The sequence below is a fragment of the Erythrolamprus reginae genome, chromosome 6, assembly GCF_031021105.1.
Source record: "Erythrolamprus reginae isolate rEryReg1 chromosome 6, rEryReg1.hap1, whole genome shotgun sequence".
Taxonomy (NCBI): Eukaryota; Metazoa; Chordata; class Lepidosauria; order Squamata; family Dipsadidae; genus Erythrolamprus; species Erythrolamprus reginae.
Genome location: NC_091955.1, coordinates 82,340,243 through 82,360,472, shown reverse-complemented (window position 1 = coordinate 82,360,472; position 20,230 = coordinate 82,340,243). Strand labels below are relative to the sequence as shown.

At 42.6% G+C, this 20,230-nt stretch overlaps 1 protein-coding gene across 1 annotated transcript in view; it reads left to right on the top strand.

Moving 5' to 3' along the window:
- Positions 1-17,159, top strand: part of LOC139169795 (sodium- and chloride-dependent GABA transporter 2-like) — a 96,579-nt gene extending 79,420 nt beyond the window's left edge. The window contains exons 12-15 of the mRNA XM_070756447.1: positions 4,472-4,574; positions 8,866-8,966; positions 12,168-12,338; positions 16,725-17,159. Of these exons, the coding sequence (XP_070612548.1) occupies positions 4,472-4,574; positions 8,866-8,966; positions 12,168-12,338; positions 16,725-16,823 (474 nt within the window). The 3' untranslated portion in view covers positions 16,824-17,159. The remainder of the gene's footprint in view (positions 1-4,471; positions 4,575-8,865; positions 8,967-12,167; positions 12,339-16,724) is intronic.
- Positions 17,160-20,230: the final 3,071 nt, after the last annotated feature.

Genomic DNA, 20,230 nt, shown 5'->3' with positions numbered 1-20,230 from the left:
ATCTTTTATAGGCAACTCTTTATAGACAACTATCCTGTGCTGATGGGAAAAAAGACTCAAATAGGAAGGGAGGAAAACAGCACAAATGCCACATTTTTTTCTGCTCTTCCACAGGTGGGCCCAGGTTTTTCATGCCTTTGGTGATCGAGGGTGGTTTTTTTCCCCTTTACACTTTTCAAGTGTGTTAAACCTATTCAAACAACCTCCTTTCCCATTTGCTTTTATTTATTATTATTTTTCTTTTTGAACCAATAGAAGGAAATCATCGCTTTGTAATTTCATGGTTTGTTGCTGGATTCCTGGAGGTTTGAGGGATGCAAGAAGCAATGTTCGATTGGCCTTTTAAGGATGAGCAATGCAGGATTTGATCAGGGTAGTGCAGTGGCCTAAAGGTGGAGCTCTCACCTCACAATCAGGAGGCTGTGAGTTCGATCCTAGGTAGAGGCAGATATTTCTCTCTCTGGGCACAATGGAAATAGATCTGCTGTGAACTGTGCATTGGTGACAGGAACAGCACCTAGCCAGTAAGGGTTCAGCTTCATTCAATTGCCCCGACTCCACCATGATGCAAAGGATAAAACACGATTTAAGTATTGCCCACAAGATCATATGCTGCAACATCCTACCAGTCAATAACTACTTCAGCTTCAACCGCAACAACACAAGAGCACGCAACAGATTCAAACTTAATATTAACCGCTCCAAACTTGACTGTAAAAAATATGACTTTAACAATCGAGTTGTCGAAGTGTGGAACTCATTACCGGACTCAATAGTGTCAACCCCTAACCCCCAACATTTCTTCCTTAGACTATCCACCATTGACCTCTCCAGGTTCCTAAGAGGTCAGTAAGGGGCATACATAAGTGCACCAGTGTGCCTTTCGTCCCCTGTCCAATTGTCTTTCCTTTATCTCATATCTCATATATATTTTCTTCCTTTCATATATCTTCTCCTCTATTTTTACATATTATCTTTATATATATTACTTCATGTCTATTCTCTTCCATATGTATTGTGTATTGGACAAATGAATAAATAAAATAAAAATAAAATAAATAAAAGATTACAGGATCACTGAAAGACAAAAAATGTACCATATTTTTCGGAGTATAAGACCTTTTTCCTCCCTAAAAGAGGCCGATAATTTGGGCGTGTCTTATACTCTGAATGTAGCTTTTTTCCCCAGCCCTAACTAGCCGCTAACGATCTTCCCAGCTCTTTCCTTGCAGGCTCTTTCATTGTTTCTCTCTGCAAAGAATGTTTTCCCAGCCCTAAGCCTTTGCAGAGTTTTTTCATTGCTCTAACTTGCTCTGAATAAATTTCTTTCCAGCCTAACCAGGTGCTAACAATGTTAGCATTGCTTAGAAAACATTCTTTGCAGAGAGTAAACAATGAAAGGGCTTGCAAGCGGGTAATAGCTGGGAATATTGTTAGCACCTGGTTAGGGCTGGAAAGAAACTTATTCGGAGCAAGTTAGAGCAATGAAAAAAAACCCTGCAAAGGCTTGGAAAACATTCTTCGCAGAGAGTAACAATGAAAGAGCTTGCAAGCGGATAATAGCTGGGAACATTATTAGCACCTGGTTAGGGCTGGAAAGAAACTTATTCGGAGCAAGTTAGAGCAATGAAAAAAAACCCTGCAAAGGCTTGGAAAACATTCTTTGCAGAGAGTAAACAATGAAAGGGCTTGCAAGCGGGTAATAGCTGGGAACATTGTTAGCACCTGGTTAGGGCTGGAAAGAAACTTATTCAGAGCAAGTTAGAGCAATGAAAACCCCCCTGCAAAGGCTTGGAAAACATTCTTCGCAGAGAGTAACAATGAAAGAGCTTGCAAGCAGATAATAGCTGGGAACATTGTTAGCACCTGGTTAGGGCTGGAAAGAAACTTATTCAGAGCAAGTTAGAGCAATGAAAAAACCCCTGCAAAGGCTTGGAAAACATTCTTCGCAGAGAGTAACAATGAAAGAGCTTGCAAGGGGGTAATAGCTGAGAATACTGTTAGCACCTGGTTAGGGCTGAAAAGAAACTTATTTGGAGCAAGTTAGAGCAATGAAAAAACCCTGCAAAGATGTAGGGCTTGGAAAACATTTTTTGCAGAGAGAAACAATGAAAGAGCCTGCAAGATAATAGCTGGGAAGATCATTAGCAGCTAGTTAGAGCTGAAAAAAGAGCTACATTCAGAGTATAAGAAGCAACCAAATTATCAACCTCTTTTAGGAATGAAGAAAGTGCGTCTTATACTCCCAAAAATATGGTATGTCATGTGCAGCTGTCCAAAACATGTGGGCCTGACTCAATTTACAACTCTGTGTGTGTGTGTGTGTGTGTGTATTTGTCTCTCTACCTTACCTAGAAATAACACACAATTATAGTAATAAACTTTGATAATAAATGAACTGATATTTTTTTTAACAGCACTGTGTTTCTTTACTGGAACAATTCATAATTAGGTTTAATTATTTTTATTTATTTATTTATTTATTTTGTCCAATACACAATGAGGGTTTTAGTGGGTATATATCTATATACACATAGTAAAATACATGATGAAGATTATAGAGGAGATACTCATAGTAAAATATATCTATGAAAGAATAGAAAAGAAGATATAGTAATAGAACATATCAATGAAAGAATAGAAGAAGAGATATAGGAATAGAAGAAAGGTATAGGAGATATAGGAGAGCAATAGGACAGGGGACTGTGTTCTCTTCTCCTTCGTAATCTCTAGCAGTTGTCATTCAGAAATACTTTGCCTCTGTTTCTACAAAAAAAGGGGAGGGTTTATGTTTTCATCAATTTGTCCAATCTCTTTTTACAGCCTTCCAAATTAGTGCTTCCATTGCCCCAACTCTAGATGAGATTCCACAGGTTAAGAATGCTTCAGTGAAAATTGCTCTGTCCTGGGCTTCATATTGTTCAACTTTATTTGGTAACTTTTTGTGTGACTTCTGTTGCAGAGGGAGGGAAAATGCCTCCTTGTTCACTTTCTCCCTACCAGTGCAGGCTAGAAATTCTTAAATTGCCATCTGACACTCCTATGTGTAGCAACAGTTGTGCCTTCCTATCCTCTCTGCTGTGAGGGATGAATGCTCCTTCGATGGTGAAATCTAAAACTGAAGACAACAAATAGTTTGAATCCCACATATCAATAGATTGTGATTCAGCTGGAATTGCTTTTTATGTCATCCCCTATTGACGTTTGAAGTCAATTTACTGTCCTTTGGATGAAAATGTGAGCAAGGGCACAGAACCAATTTTGCCAGAGTTGTTTAAAGTAGCTTTGTAGATGTAGTTCAGAAGAATTCACATTCCTAATTTTTCTCCAGGAGAGTTACATGCTTGTCTGTTTATCCATCCATCCATCCATCCCACTTACATCTATCTATCTATCTATCTATCTATCTATCTATCTATCTATCTATCTATCTATCTATCTATCTATCTATCTATGTCATCTATCTGTCTCTATCTATCTATCTATCTATCTATCTATCTATCTATCTATCTATCATCTATCTATCTATCTATCTATCTATCTATCTATCTATCTATCTATCTACCTACCTATCATCTATCTATCTATCTATCTATCTATCTATCATCCATCCATCCATCCATCCATCCATCCATCCATCCATCCATCTATCTATCTATCTATCTATCTATCTATCTATCTATTTTACTTACTTACTTACCTACCTACCTACCTACTTACCTACCTACTTACTTAGTCATTCATTCATTCATTCATTCATTCATTCATTCATTCATTCATTCATTCAGTTTTTTAATGCCGCCCTTCTCCTTAGACTCAGGGTGGCTTACAATATGTTAGCAATAGCACTTTTTCATAGAGCTAGCCTATTGCCCCCCAGAATCAGGGTCCTCATTTTACCCACCTCGGAAGGATGGAAGGCTGAGTCAACCTTCAGCCGGTGATGAGACTTGAACCGCTGACCTACATATCTACAGTCAGCTTCAGTGGCCTGCAGTACAGCACTCTACCTGCTGTGCCACCCCAACTCTTTGCGCCAGAGAGTGAAACTTTTCAATCAAGGTACCTCAAATGGTCCAACTTACAGATTGCATTCAACATCGGAGGCCCTTGATTCCCATGGAATTGAAAAAAATAAAGGGAACACTCAAAGAACACATCTTAGACCTGAATGAATGAAATATTCTCATTGAATACTTTGTTCTGTACAAAGTTGAATGTGCACAACAGCATGTGAAGTTGATTGTCAATCAGTGTTGCTTCCTAAGTGGATAGTTTGATTTCACAAAAGTTTGATTTTCTTGGAGTTATATTGTGTTGTTTAAGTGTTCCCTTTATTTTTTTGAGCAGTATATATAAAATCAATTCAGTGCTTGAGAACTTAGCAGTGTACAAAGATATTCATCTGCTCATCACAGTTTTAAACTCTCTCTCCTCCATCTTTTTCCCAATCCTCACTCCCTCTCTTTAGGGTGGGATGTATGTCTTCCAGCTGTTTGACTACTATGCTGCCAGTGGGATGTGCTTGCTCTTCGTTGCCATTTTTGAGACCCTGTGCATTGGCTGGGTATATGGTAAGTACAATTGCAACACCTCGGGTCTTATGGGTAATGGGCCATCATGCTGGGCTCAACAGCTAAATAGAAGACATATAGACAGAGTTGGTCTTCTCCAGGACCCGTCTGCCAAGTAATGTTGGTTTGCGGGACCTAGGGGTAGAGCCTTCTCTGTGGTGGCTCCGACCCTATGGAATCAACTGCCCCCAGAGATTCACACTATCTCCTCTCTACCGGTCCTCTGGAAAGCCGTTAAGACCTGGCTTTCCCAGCAGGCCTGGAATTAGACTGGCTGTAGTGTGTGTATTGTTCTTTTAGGATATTGTTTTATTATATTTATTTTACTATTGTTGCATTTATCTTACTTGTTAGCTGCTCTGAGTCTGTTTTGGAATGAGTGGCATATAAATAAATAAATAAGTAAGCAAATAAATAAATAAATAGATAAACAAACAAACAAAACAAACAAAACAAACAAATAATACATACGTACGTACGTACGTATGTACGTACGTACGTACGTACATACATACATACATACATACATACATATCTCAAAATACCTGTCAAAGACCAGTCCAGAACATCTCTGGAGCTGGACCAATATCCCTGAACTTGTTCATGATATAGTACTTCTGTTCAGTTGAAATCTCCAGAATTATCTTCGTATTGAGTTTCCTATTTGATATTACCGTGTTTCCCCGAAAGTAAGACAGTGTCTTACTTTGTTTTTATCCCCAAAAGCCCCACTATGTCTTACTTTCGGGGTATGTCTTATATTGGAAAAAAATTGTCGAATTTTTTGTTTTAACCATAAAATTAACATTTATTAACAACCTGAACAGTATTGTATTCACCACAAAACAGCAGATGATACCCCAGTATGCCAGTGTATATGTTTTACTGATGTATTATTAATACTGTGTGCATTACCGTATTTTAAGCAGGAGGCGGCAGTGACAAGTGCAGGGGACGGTGCGGTGACGTATGGGGAGGGGGACGGTGCGGACGTGGGCAGGAGGCGGCGCGCAGCTAGATGAGAGGGAAGCGGCAATACCCCCGTGTTTCCCCGAAAGTAAGACATATGTCTTACTTTTGGGGTACGGCTTATATTAGCCGACCCCCCTGAAACCCCTGATACGTCTTACAATCGGGGGTGTCTTACTATCGGGGAAACAGGGTGGTAGGCAGAGGGGCCTTAGCTGGAATCCAATATTGGTTTTACACAGATGCAACTGCTTTCCTTAGCAGAATGACAAGGAAGCAATTCTTCTCTCATTTTTTTCCCTTATGCTTTTCAAGTCCTTTAGAAAGACTCAGGGAATTTCTGGAAAAAAGATTCTGGAGCCGACTCAGAGGTGTCACATCTGTGAATCTGCCATTCTTCAAGGGAAGGTGGAGGCCCTTGGTTACATTAATTACATTATTGCTTTCTTCCTTATGTATCCTATATCCTACTGATTTATAATCTTTAGCTTGGTGCCAAGGCGCCCTGGGATTTTTGCGCCTTTTGGGAAATGTAAGGGGAGGGAGGACCACGTGGGTTGGATTGAGTAGCGGGTTGCAGTTGGTACAGGGCAATACGGCATCCTGGTAGCGAAAATGGAGCTGCGCACACAGCTCCAGCTGGAGGGCAGGCAGTCTGGTGCATCAGTGTGAGGTTCAGCTTCCGTGACAGGCAAAATGGGGCACGTGGGGAATCTTGGAAGGGGCAGGGCAAGTCAGCAATTTAACTACCGGTTCGTCCAAACCAGCTGAATCCCACCACTGGATTCTCACCGGAATCTCCATAGACATTTCCATCCACCAGTTCCTATGGTCTCTCTGTGCGCTGAATTTCGACAAAGGAATTCATACGAGACGTTCGGGCAAAGAGAACAGGAAAGTTTTATTCCCTCTGAGTTTAAAAACAAATGATTGGCTGAGTGTGGTGACTCCCCCGCCAGGAAGAGACACACAACAGAAGCTAAATGCAGGTCATTCATTCATTCATTCATTCATTCATTTATTTTGGCGATTTTGCTGATATTTTTGTTTCTGCACATTGCCAAAATTTCACTCGTGCGTGCATCCTCACATGAGATTTTGCTTTCGGCGCATGCGCGGAAGCAAAAATATTGGCTAAAATCGCCAAAATCTCATTCGTGTGCTTGTCCTCACACAAGATGTTGCTTCTGGTGCATGCACATTAGCCGAATATTACGTCGATGTGCTTGTGCCCACTCACCAGATGCGCATACACCCACCTGTAGCATTCCAGTAGCACCGGTGATGGGGAGCCCTTGCCTGGTTGTATCCCTCAAAAGCTAGCAGAGGATGACCCTGAGAAAAATTCTCTTTTCACCTTCTCCGAGCAGCCAGTACGATAAAGAGCCGGGGTGGTACAGCAGGTAGAATGCTATACTGCAGGCCACTGAAGCTGACTGCTAGATCTGTAGGTCAGCAGTTCAAATCTTATCACTGGCTCAAGGTTGAATCAGCCTTCCATCCTTCCGAGGTGGGTAAAATGAGGACCCAGATTGTTGGGGGCAATATGTTGGCTCTGTTAAAAAGTGCTATTGCTAACATGTTGTAAGCTGCCCTGAGTCTAAGGAGAAGGGTGGCATAAAAAATGAACGAATGAACGAATGAACGAATGAACGAATGAACGAATGAACGAATGAACGAATGAACGAGGTGAACGAGTGAACGAGTGAACGAGTGAACGAATGAACGAATGAACGAATGAACGAATGAACGAATGAACGAACAAACAAACAACCTCTTCATACCTGCAGAGTGGCTGAGTCCACACTGGAATATTGGGAGGGATTTCTAATTCCTTAATTCTAACTGTAAAGCCTGCTTTTCTTCCATTTTGCTATCACTCCAGTCAGGCAAGGACTCCTCGTCCCCACCATTAGCAATGTGATTGCATGTGCAGCTCCAGCTGATCTGTGGGTGAGAGGGTGCACCTGTATGAGATTTGACTTCTGCACATGCGCAGGAATCAAAATCTGACATGAGGATGCTTGTGTTCATGAGATTTCGCCAATTTTCAGCGGTTTTTTGCTTCCACACATGCACCGAAGCAAAGAAATCACCAAAGATCATTGAAATCTCAGGTGCACAAGTATCCTCATGTGAGATTTCACTTCCTTAATGTTGTGGTTAGCTCTGGCCCAGCTCCTGCCCCAAGGAATGTGCAGGTGGAGGTGGGGGAGACATCCACATGCCGCAGGCCTGTTTTGCTCCCGATGGAATCTGCCGACGAAGCCTCCTCTGACCAAGGAAGTGTGAGTGACAGGGAAGAGGGGAGTTTGGCTGACAGCCCAGGAGGAGATCAATCATCTGTATCATCCTTCAATTCTGAACAAGAATTAATGACACATCCACGCATGCGTAGAATGATGCATAGGAGACAACAACTGAAGGATTATTACAAGAGAAAATGAGGCCACCTGTGGTTGGGTGGGGCTGCTGTAATTAGTGCTACAGATAAAAGTGCAACCTGGTGTTTTAGCCTCATGGCAGTTTATCTGATTCATTGTTTCATCAAGATCGTGGTTTTTGTGCTGTTCAAGATTGTGCGTGGACTCTCTGGACTTTGGATTCAATTTCCCAGTTATTGGGTGAGCAATTGGATTGCATTTAACCTGTGCCTTGTGTGTACCAGAAAATCCCTTTGACATTTAAAAAGGGAGCTGTTTCTGTTTTTCTGTTTATAAAAACTTTTGGGTTTTCCTTTTATCGTGTGGTGTGTGTCTTCCTGGATTAATTACCCTGTAATTAAGGGCAGTTGAAACACACTGGCAGAACACTTAACATGCGCAGAAGCCAAATCTTAGGCGGGAACCGGTGCCCGCCTGCCAGTCACCCAGAGCTGCACGCATAGCTCCATTTCCCCTTCCACACTAGAGAGTGGCACGTATCGATAGGAACCCAATACTGACTCCAGTTCATTAAAAGGTTCTTTTTGAAATGCCAAGTTTCATGAGTTCATACTTTCTTGAATGAGGAGGAGAGTCCAGACTTTACAAGAGGACTTCAGAGAGAGAGAGAGAAAAAAAAATCTAATTTATCCTTAAGTATATCCAGCCTATCAGAAACCAATATAAGAAAAGAAATGAGCAGTTTTATATTGCTAAATTAACTGACCTTGAGAAACTGTTTATCATTGCTTTGCTTCAGTGGTTTTTTCCTTGCTAATATCTTCCTATTTATTCTGCTGTGCTTCTCATTTTCGTGATCCTGGCTCTCTTCTTTGTTGCATAGGCACTAGAGCTGACTTGCTCTGCCTCTCTTACCATCTTGTGTTTTTTTTTCACAGGGGCCGATCGTTTCTACAATAACATTGAAGACATGATTGGCTACCGGCCATGGTCTGTTATTAAGTACTGTTGGCTGTTCATAACACCAGCCGTCTGCCTGGTAGGTGGGACATTTATTTATTAATTTATTTGTTTGTTTGTTTGTTTGTTTGTTTATTTATTTATTTATTTAGTTAGTTAGTTAGTTAGTTATTAGATTTGTATGCCGCCCATCTCCGAAGACTCGGAGCGGCTCACAACAGCAATAAAAACAATATAGCAGTGGAACAAATCTAATATTAAAAACATAAAACCCTATCATTATTTTTTTTAAAAAAGAAAAGAAAAAAACCAAACAGCACATTCATACCAAACATACAACAAAGTATAAAAAAGCCTGGGGGAAAGGTGTCTCAACTCCCCCATGCCTTGCGGTATAAGTGAGTCTTGAGTAGTTTACGAAAGATAGGAAGGGTGGGGGCAGCTCTAATCTCCAGGGGGAGTTGGTTCCAGAGGGCCGGGGCTGCCACAGGGAAGGCTCTTCCCCTGAGACCCGCCAAACGACATTGTTTAGTCGACAGGACCCAGAGAAGGCCAACTCTGTGGGACCTTATCGGTCGCTGGGATTCGTGCGGTAGCAGGCGGTTCCAGACATCTCAATCTGGAGACCCATCTAGAGGGTGCACAGGACAATGGCTTGGACTCTTGGGCAGAAGAGTCTTTGACCCTTGCTTGTGCCTGCTGCCAGGGCACAAGCAGTGGGAGGAAGTCGTGGTGGGAATGGAAATTGAAACAATCCAAAGAGGACGGATAAAACTAAAATTTGCCTAAATCCCAACAACGAAGTATTAACTTAGTCAATTAAGTGCTTAAGTTCTTTAGCAGTAGAAGCATAAGTGTCAGGGTTCCAAATAGCATCCAAAACTAAATCAGAGTCCAAGGCAAAGCATTCCTCAAAGTTCCAATTTATTAGCAGAGCTAGCTGGCACATCTGGGAGAATCCCAAATCTAAAGCTACCAGGGTTTCTCCACCCAGTTTAAAATTCAATCCCTTGCTCCCACACCCATAAGTTCATCACATTGACCAGTCGCCTTCTGCCAACGCTTCTGTTCCTCCCATCAGTTTCTGGGTAGGTGTCGAACAAAAGTTGACCTTGAGAGTCTAGAAGGAATTTGTTATGGCTACATCTCTAATCCTTCCCAAATTCCAACAGTTTAATGCATAATATGTGGCAGACCAAAGTCTCCTAGTCAATGATGGGTTTGGCCTGACAATACGTTCAAAGGGGTCCCCCAACTTTGGAAACTTATTCTGACTTCTGCATAGATGCAGCAGATAGAGGCTGGTACCTGTGTATATATGGGTGATAATGATTAGAAATAGGACATTCATTCAGAGTTCACCTGTCTGAAATGGTCTAGGGCAGAGATAGGCAAAGTTGGCTCTTCTATGACATGTGGACTTCAACTCCCAGAATTCCTGAGCTAGCATGATTGGATCAGGAATTCTGGGAGTGGAAGTCCACAAGACCCAACTTTGCCTACCTCTGGTCTAGGGTAGTGATGGCAACCCTTCCCCCCCCCCCCCTTGGGTGCCAAAATGGTGCATGCAAGTGTGATAGCGCACACATTTGTACCCACACCCATAATGCAATGCCCTCTCCCACACACATGTGCACACAACCAGTGGAGGGCTACATTTTTTTTTACTACCATGCTGTTGGTGTGGCTTATGCAGGATTGCCTGCATTTTCTTTCAACATCTTTCAGTGCAAATTGGGTGCGCTGGGGTGGAGCTCCATTTTCGCTACCCCACTGCGTTTCCCCCCCCATCCGGGCAGTAGCCCACCCCTGCACACAACCCCCCTGTATTGCCCCTACCTGTGCATGCATGCAGGCCTCACTGAAGCCTTCAGAATTCCTGTTGGGCGGTTTGTTGCCTGCTTCAGGAAAGCCTCCAGAACCTGTGCATGGTGAAAAACGGCACAAAGGGCCAACTAGAAGTTCGAAAACAAACTTTCAGTTGGCCTGTTGGGCTGTTTTTCAGCATCCACAATCTCCGGAGCCTTTTCTAAAGCCTGAGAAGAGTGAAAATTGCTTCCCCCCACCCTCCAGAAGGCTGAAAATCTGTAGTAGGGGCAGAACAACTTTACTGCTCAACTGTATAACTACATGGCATTGGACCAGATTACCTGCACGAATCTCAGCGACCGGTTATGTCCCACGGAGTCGGCCTTCTCCAGGTTCCATCAACTACACCAGTGTTTCCCAACCTTGGCAATTTGAAGAGATCTGGACTTCAACTCCCAGAATTCCCCAGCCAGCATTTGCTGGCTGGGGAATTCTGGGAGTTGAAGTCCAGCTCTCTTCAAGTTGCCAAGGTTGGAAACACTCAACTAGACAATGTCATTTGATGGGACCTAGGGGAAGAGCCTTCTTTGTGTGGATCCTGGCCCTCTGGAATCAGCTCCCCCCAGAGATTCGCACTGACCTCACCCTCCTCACCTTCCATAAAAGTTTAAAGACCTATCTGTGCCCCCAGGCTTGGGGCCATTAGACGCTAGCCCCCTGGCCGACAAGTGTAGTATGTCTTGCTGTGTGAATGTGAATGAATGATTTTAAATGTTATTAGAGTTTTTAACTTTTTTTAGCTATATTAATTGGATATTTTTAGATATGTATATTGTATATTGTTTTGATATATTGTGAGCTGCCCTGAGTCCTTGGAGAGGGGTGGCATTATTATTATTATTATTATTATTATTATTATTATTATTATTTATTAGATTTGCATGCCGCCCCTCTCCGAAGACTCGTGGAGGCTCACAACAATAAGAGAAACAATATAACAGTGAAACAAATCTAATATTAAAAAATAAAACATATCTAAAACCCCAGCAATTAAAACCATACAACACATACATACCAAACATAAAATATAGAAGCCTGGGGGAGGATGTCTCAATTCCCCCATGCCTGGTGATAAAGGTGGGTCTTGAGTAATTTAGATTTATTGGATTTATATGCCGCCCCTCTCCGCAAACTCGGGGCGGCTCAATTTGCGAAAGACAAGGAGGGTGGGGGCTATTCTAATCTCTGGGGGGAGTTGATTCCAGAGGGCCGGGGCCACCACAGAGAAGGCTCTTCCCCTGGGGCCCGCCAGACATCAAATCAAATCAAATCAAATCAAAAACGGTAACTATATAACTGGAAGCAGGAAACTCTTTTCAAAACAAATAGAGCCATGGATTATAACGACAACATGACGCTGTGAGTTTGACACCCCCTATCTAATTTTGCCTCCCTCGCTCAATTTTTTCAGGCAACCTTCCTCTTTTCTTTGATTAAATACACCCCGTTGACATACAACAAGAAATACGTGTACCCGTGGTGGGGAGACACCATCGGCTGGCTGCTTGCACTCACTTCAATGATCTGCATCCCCCTCTGGATTGTCTACAAACTCTCCACCATTAAAGGACCCCTGAGAGAGGTAAGACTGGCATTTTTTCAGATGGTGACTGTTCTGTGCAAGGCCCTCAGAATGAACCCCCGGACTCAAAAGTCCCTTTTTCATGGTAAAAATTGATAAAAGCACACATAGCGAAAAGCAGATTTAAATGGCAAGGAAAAGGGAGTTATTTCTCTCTCCAGAATGAAGCATCAACAAAGTCTGGGAAAAGCACCAAACTCGGCCTATATTCCTTAGATAACAAAGTCCATTTATCATTCAAGAATAGTGCTAGGCGAACCGAACCTGCAAAGTTCGGGTTTGTACTGAACTTTGTGCGGTTCGGTATACCGAACCGAAACCCGAATTTTTGTAAAAGTTTGGCAAAAGTTCGGGTTCGGGGTTGGGAGAGCGCCAGGAAGCGTCGCCACCCAGCTGTCACCTTCCAAAACAGCTGGGGAGCTGTCGGCTAGTCAGGAGGCGAAAAAGGAGGTGGGGAATCCCACCAGAGGATTCCAGGGGCGGAGCTTTGACGTCACTGAGACGTCCTTCCTGGCTGGCTGAAACGGGGACTCAAGGTAAGGACGTCTCAGTGACATCAAAGCTCCGCCCCTGGAATCCCCTGGTGGGATTCCCCATCTCCTTTTGCGCCTCCTGACTGGCCGACAGCTCCCCAGCTGTTCTGGGAAGTGCCGCCACCCAGCTGTCACCTTCAGAAACAGCCGGGGTGCTTCTTGGAGGTCTCCCGAATGCCGAACCCAGAAGTTTGGCAAAAGTTCGGGTTCGGGAAGCGCCCTGGCTGTTCCAGAAGGTGACAGCTGGGCGGCGGCACTTCCTGGCGCTTTCCCGAGCACCGAACTCGAAATTTCGGCAAAAGTTCAGGGTTCGGGTGCGAACCCGAACTTTTTAAAAAATCCGGGTGCCAGACCTGAACCTGAATTTCATTGGATTCGCCCAACACTATTCAAGAATATAAATCAGCTCACCGAAGTCCTGGGTAAATGTCTTTTTCTGAAGCAGAAATCATGGCTCTGAAATCTTTTTCAAGCACACCCCTCTCTAAAACCTCTTCCATTGAATGGTGTTGAAACCCCACACCCAATTACCCAAAATCCTTTGCTTTTGTATTGCCTGGAAGTGACATCACACCCTAAAGAGGCTAAGGTATAAGATAATACCTTTTACTATGCAACTCCTCTTGCCTTCTCTGCAATCCCCTATATCGAGGATCTATCCACTGACTATCCACCTTAATGTCTTCCTCATCTTCTGACTAGGACCACTCTCCCATTGTCATATCAGCCCCCTCTAGTGGTTCCTCATGTTCACTCAGGTCACTTTTTCCCTTACTCTGGCTTTCTGCATCAGCTGGTATCCAAAGGGGCCCGGCTCATCCTCCTCAGAATTTGACATGACCTGAGGTGGACAAGGAACACTCACAACAGCGACTGGGATGCAAAGTGGCTGAGCCAGGAAGTCTGCCTTGGCATTCATTCATTCATTCATTCATTCATTCATTCATTCATTCATTCATTCATTCATTTATTAGATTTGTATGCCGCTCCTCTCCGTAGACTCGGGGCGGCTCACAACACAATAAAACAGTTCATGACAAATCTAATAATTTACAATTTAAAATATTTTTTAAAAACCCATTATTAGAAAGACATACATACAAACATACCATACATAAATTATATAGGCCCGGGGGAAATATCTCAGTTCCCCCATGCCTGACGACAAAGGTGGGTTTTGAGAAGTTTACGAAAGGTAAGGAGGGTAGGGGCAGTTCTAATCTCTGGGGGGAGCTGGTTCCAGAGAGTCGGGGCCACCACAGAGAAGGCTCTGCCCCTGGGGCCCGCCAAACGACTCTCTGGAACCAGTGGTGGTGTTGCTGTGTTCCCAAATAATGAATGGGGTCCTTGCACTAATTTGCTAGGAATCGCTCTATTACCGGCAATAACCAGTGACTTTATTGGATTTGAGTTGGCTTGAGGGCTGCACAATCTAAATTGCCTTTCTGATGTTTGTTATTAGCTATATAATACTTCAGCAATGCCACAATTGAGTACACAACTTAGCAGCATCCCATCATTTCTTCCTTCCTTCCTTTGCTTATTGATTTTCAGTCAAATATCTTATTTGCTCTGTGACACTTGCAACCAGTTTCCTTTGGCTATAAAGGAGTATCAAGCTAAGAATGACTGTAAAAATAAATATTTGCAACCTGTATGCCAGAAAGGGTTTTCTTTTTCTTAAAGTTGCTGCTTTAAAAAAATTATACGCAATGCTGCTTTTAAAAGAACAAGGTTCAGCGATCTTATTCAAGATTAAATTGGCCCAAAGTAGTGACCCCAAAATGTTACAGCTGTATTTATTCTGGTTCAAAATGAACACCAAGTGATATATGGAGGTTCCACTGTTTCAGAATAGCTTCCCTTCTGGAAATAATTAACTCAAAGAGCAATTTGTGAACTCCAACGTTTGGGATGAATTCAGTTCAGATTAATGATCCAGGGAATGACGCTGGTCCAGTGGCTGCTTTTTATTTGTTTATTTATTAGTACAGTGATACCTTGTCTTACAAACTTAATTGGTTCCAGGACAAGGTTCTTAAGGTGAAAAGTTTGTAAGACGAAACAATGTTTCCCATAGGAATCAATGGAAAAGCGATTAATGCGTGGAAGCCCAAAACTCACCCCTTTTGCCAGCCAAAGCGCCCGTTTTTGCACTGCTGGGATTCCCCTGCTGGGATTCCCCTGCAGCATCACAAAAACAAAGAAGTCCAGAGGTGGGGTTTCCCATGGAGGGGAGCCTCAGGGAAATCCCAGCAGTGCAAAAATGGGTGCTTCGCTGGCAATGGAAGTCCGGAGGCGGGGCATCCCAGCGGCGGTGGTGGGTTTGTAAGGTGAAAATAGTTTGTAAGAAGAGGCAAAAAAATCTTAAACCCCGGGTTTGTATCTCGAAAAGTTTGTATGACGAGGCGTTTGTAAGACGAGGTATTATTTGGATTTATAGTCCGCTCCTCTCCAAGGCTTTTATATTCAAAGCCCTTAGTCCTCAACTTACAACCACAATTGGGATGAGAATTTCTGCTGCTAAGCAAGGTCCAATTTAATGACCTCCTTTGGCCGTCATTGTTCAGTGAATTACTGCGGTGAATCACGAGGTGGCTAAGCAAATTTAGTTTCCCCCATTGATTTTGCTTGTCAGAAATCAGCTAAGATGTTTGTAAGTGGCAATTAAAATGACCCTGGGACGCTAAATAGCACTGGCACTTAGACTTATATACCGCTTTACAGCCCTCTCTAAGCGGTTTACAGAGTCAGCATATTGCTCCCAACGATCTTGGTCCCCTTTTTACCTACCTTAGAAGGATGGAAGGCTGAGTCAACCTTGAGCCTGGTGAGATTTGATCTGCCAGATTGTAGGCAGCTGGTTTGGGCCGAGTAGGCCTCTCTGCAGCCTCCTGGTAGTGAAAACGGGCCACGGGAATGGGAACTGTGTCACAATCCCCCGCACCCCTAGTAGCCTCCCTGAACTTACCTGACAGCCAAAATGGGGGATGTGGGGAGTCCTGGAAGGGGCAGAGCAAGTCAGCAATTCAACCACCGCTTCACCTGAACCAGTGGAATCCCACCACTGGACTCTCACCAGAATCTCCACAGACATTTGATATGACATTTGATATGATACTACAGTGGTACCTCTACTTAACAAACTTAATTCATTCCGTGACCAGGTTCTTAAGTAGAAAAGTTTGTAAGAAGAAGCAATTTTTCCCTTAGGAATCAATGTAAAAACAAATAATGTGTGCGATTGGGGAAACTACAGGCAGGGTGGAGGCCCTGTTTTCTCCCAGGAGATTCCTAGAGAGGCCCCACGGAGGCTTCTCCCCACCTTTTCCAGCCCTGTTTCCTCCCAGGAGATTCCTAGAGAGGCCCCATGGAGCTTCTCCCCACCTTTTCCAGCCCTGTTTTCTCCCAGGATATTCCTAGAGAGGCCCCATGGATCTTCTCCCCACCTTTTCCGGCCCTGTTTCCTCCCAGGAGATTCCTAGAGAGGCCCCACGGAGGCTTCTCCCTGCCTTTCCCGGTTACAGTTGTAAGTGGAAAATGGTTCTTGAGAAGAAGCAAAAAAATCTTGAACGCCCGGTTCTTATCTAGAAAAGTTCGTAAGTAGAGGCGTTCTTAGGTAGAGGTACCACTGTATTTCATTACTTTCCCATTGCTAATTCTAATATTCCCTTGTCTTGGCGTACAATAGATGATTCATCACTGTCCTCCTGCTGGCTTATCAGGGTCACAGTCTCCTTGAGAAGCAGTTCTTCTTTGTTTGAGCCAACCCCATCTTATCTACTAAAAGAAAACTTAAGTGAATATCTACCAAGGGAATTTTCCACCCTCATCTCTCTATTTCTCTTTCCAGAGGTTCCACCAGCTTATCTGTCCAGATGAAGACTTGCCTCAGAGAATGTGTCCCGGCCACCATCTCTTCCCTATCACAGAACTAGATTCTCACTGTTAGCAGTGGAATCCTCAGTCTCTGTTGGACAATCTTGGCCCGTGACCAAGAAAAGAGAGGAACCAGCCACCTCGTCTCCCTCTCTTTGAAAGAACCTGGGAAGGCTGCTAAAGAAAGAAGGTTCTCCCCAGAAGTTGGGGTGCAGGGCAATGCTGCTTCTTTTGTTTAGCAGCATATTTAGAGGAGGCAATTTAAACCACAATGTTCTCCTGTCTAGGAGTGGAACAGGAAGGACAAAATACTGTGATGAAAAGTTTTTAACAGGAGCACAGAATTCCTCTTGCATAAAGTTTAGGGAGTGTTTCACCTCATTTATAAAATCCACGTTTCTTCCAATGATTTATTGCTTATGTGTCTGTGTATTTTTAAAAGGGGAGTGGGTCTTCGTTTCAACTCCAGACCTAACTGTTTTTCTATTACTTTCATTAGTTTTTGAACTAATTATATATTAGTATATAACTATATAATCTCCTTATATAGTTATATACTAACTATATAAGGAGATTGTGATCCCCTTATATAGAGCGCTGGTGAGACCACATTTGGAGTACTGTGTTCAGTTCTGGAGACCTCACCTACAAAAAGATATTGACAAAATTGAACGGGTCCAAAGATGGGCTACAAGAATGGTGGAAGGTCTTAAGCATAAAACGTATCAGGAAAGACTTCATGAACTCAATCTGTATAGTCTGGAGGACAGAAGGGAAAGGGGAAACATGATCGAAACATTTAAATATGTTAAAGGGTTAAATAGGGTCCAGGAGGGAAGTGTTTTTAATAGGAAAGTGAACACAAGAACAAGGGGACACAATCTGAAGTTAGTTGGGGGAAAGATCAAAGGCAACATGAGAAAATATTATTTTACTGAAAGAGTAGTAGATCCTTGGAACAAACTTCCAGCAGACGTGGTTGGTAAATCCACAGTAACCAAATTTAAACATGCCTGGGATAAACATATATCCATTGTAAGATAAAATACAGGAAATAGTATAAGGGCAGACTAGATGGACCATGAGGTCTTTTTCTGCCGTCAGTCTTCTATGTTTCTATGTTTCTAACTTAGACCAAGTTCAAAAACTAATGAAAGTAATAGAAAAACAGTTAATAGAAAAACAGCATTATTCATAATTAATACTCTTACTCTTTAAGAGCCACATGATACGTAGGGCTGTCGGAAATTGCACTTGTCAATGGACACTTATGATGGATTTTCACTGGCTCAATGGTGGAATAGGAGAACTTTTAAAAAGTCCAACTTCCTATTCAGGCAAGAAACTCTATACCATTTCAGACAAATGGTTGTCCAATCTCTTCTTAAAAACCTCCATGTTGGAGCATCCACAAAGTCTGGAGGCAGGTCGTTCCACTGATTAAGTGGAGATGATTTTTCACTTTGAAAATATCAATGTGTTTTGGAAGAATACCGTAACGAAACCAGTGCAAAACACCTATGAAATCAGTATGAAGCACATATGAAATCACTGGAGGTTTTTAAGAAGAGATAGGGCAGTCATAAGAACATAAGGAGAGCCATGCTGAATCGGTCCAAAGCCCATCGAGTCCAGCATTCTGTATCACACAGTGGCCCACCAATTGTACATGGGGATCTTGAGCAGAAAGAGAAGACATAACCCTCCCTTTCCTTTGACCCCCAACAAATGGTACTCAAGGGAATCCTGCCTGCCTCAACCAACATAGAGGCAGCACTTGGACATCTTTTTCAATAACCACTGATACACTTGGCATCCATGAATCTGTCTAATCCTGCCTTGAAGCTATCCAGGCTGACAGCTGTCATGACCTCTTCTGGAAGTGAATTCCATAAACCAATGACCCTATAGTTGAAGAAATATTTCCCTTCATTTGTCCTCAATTTCATTATTATTATTATTATTATTATTATTATTATTATTATTATTATTATTATTAATGTTCTGTCAGGCTCTCTGGTAGACTCTTCCCAAAAATTCACAGGTACAAATTTCAGACACACACACATTTGAAAATTCAAAACAATGTTCTTTATAATGAAAATTCACTTAAACTAAGCCCTCTTTTGGTATAGCAAAGAGCACTAGTCTCCAAACAAACTGGTAATTTGTACAAGTCCCTTATCAGTTCTGTGATACTTAGCTTGCAGCTGTGAGGCAATTCACAGTCCTTCTTCTTTCACAAAGTGAAACACACTTTGCTCTGGTTTAGTTTCAAAGCGGGGAAAAATCAGCACACAAAAGGTCAAAGTCAGTAAAGCAGTCACGAAACACAATGATCAGATAATCCTCCAGAATGGCTAAACCCACAGGCTGCTATTTATAGCAGCCTCACTAATCACCACAGCCCCACCCAACCACAGGTGGCCTCATTTTCTTTGATAATAATCTTTCAGTTGTTGTTGCCTATGCATCGCTCTCCGCATGTGTGGCTGTATCATTAACTCTTGTTCCGAATCCAAGGAGGAGCTAGATAATTGATCTCCTTCTGAGCTGTCTGCCACACTCTCCTCCTCCCTGTCACTCATGTCTTCTTGGTCAGAGGAGCCTTCATCATCAGATTCCACCGGGGGCAAAACAGGCCTGCAGCATGTGGATGTCTCCCCCACATCCACAGTCCTTGGGGCAAGAGCTGGGCCAGAGCTAACCACAACGATTAATAAATTTTTATTATTATTAAAAAACAAGACACAACACACATACATAAAAATACAAAACAAAACACAGAACAAAAAAGGATCTACAATTGCTTCGCTCAGAATAGAAGTCTACATGGTAAGAAAAGAAAAACTTGTCCTCAATTTCTTACCTATGAACTTTAGGGAGTGCCCCCTCATCCTATTATTGTGTGGTAGAGAAAAGAATTTTTCTCTATCCACCTTTTCGACCCCATGCATGATTTTATACATTTTGATCAAGTCACCTCTTAAACGCCGTCTTTCAAGGCTAAAGAGACAAAGGCGTTGCAGCCTGGTTTCATAAGGGAGGTGCTCCATTTCCTTGATTTGTCTGCAATAGCATAGGTTCTCTTGCTTAAACTGGGCATTAGATTAGAAGCCCTCCAATATCCCTTCCAACTTTGTTACTCTGTACTCCATAAACATTTATTTATTTATTTATTTAATTTGACTTCTATGCCGCCCAATCCCAAAGCACTCAGGGCGGCTTACAACAGTTTAAAGTAACAGCAACAATAAAAAGAAGTCAAGAAAAAAACTAATTTCTAAAATTCTAATTAAAACTTCAGACAATTCAACAGCATACATACTAATCATTCATACCAATAGCTTCTTAACGTGCTTCTTTGTTAATCTAGCTGATAAGTTCATTTGCACTATGTGAGACCACATTTGGAATACTGTGTTCAGTTCTGGAGACCTCACCTACAAAAAGATATTGAGAAAATTGAACGGGCCCAAA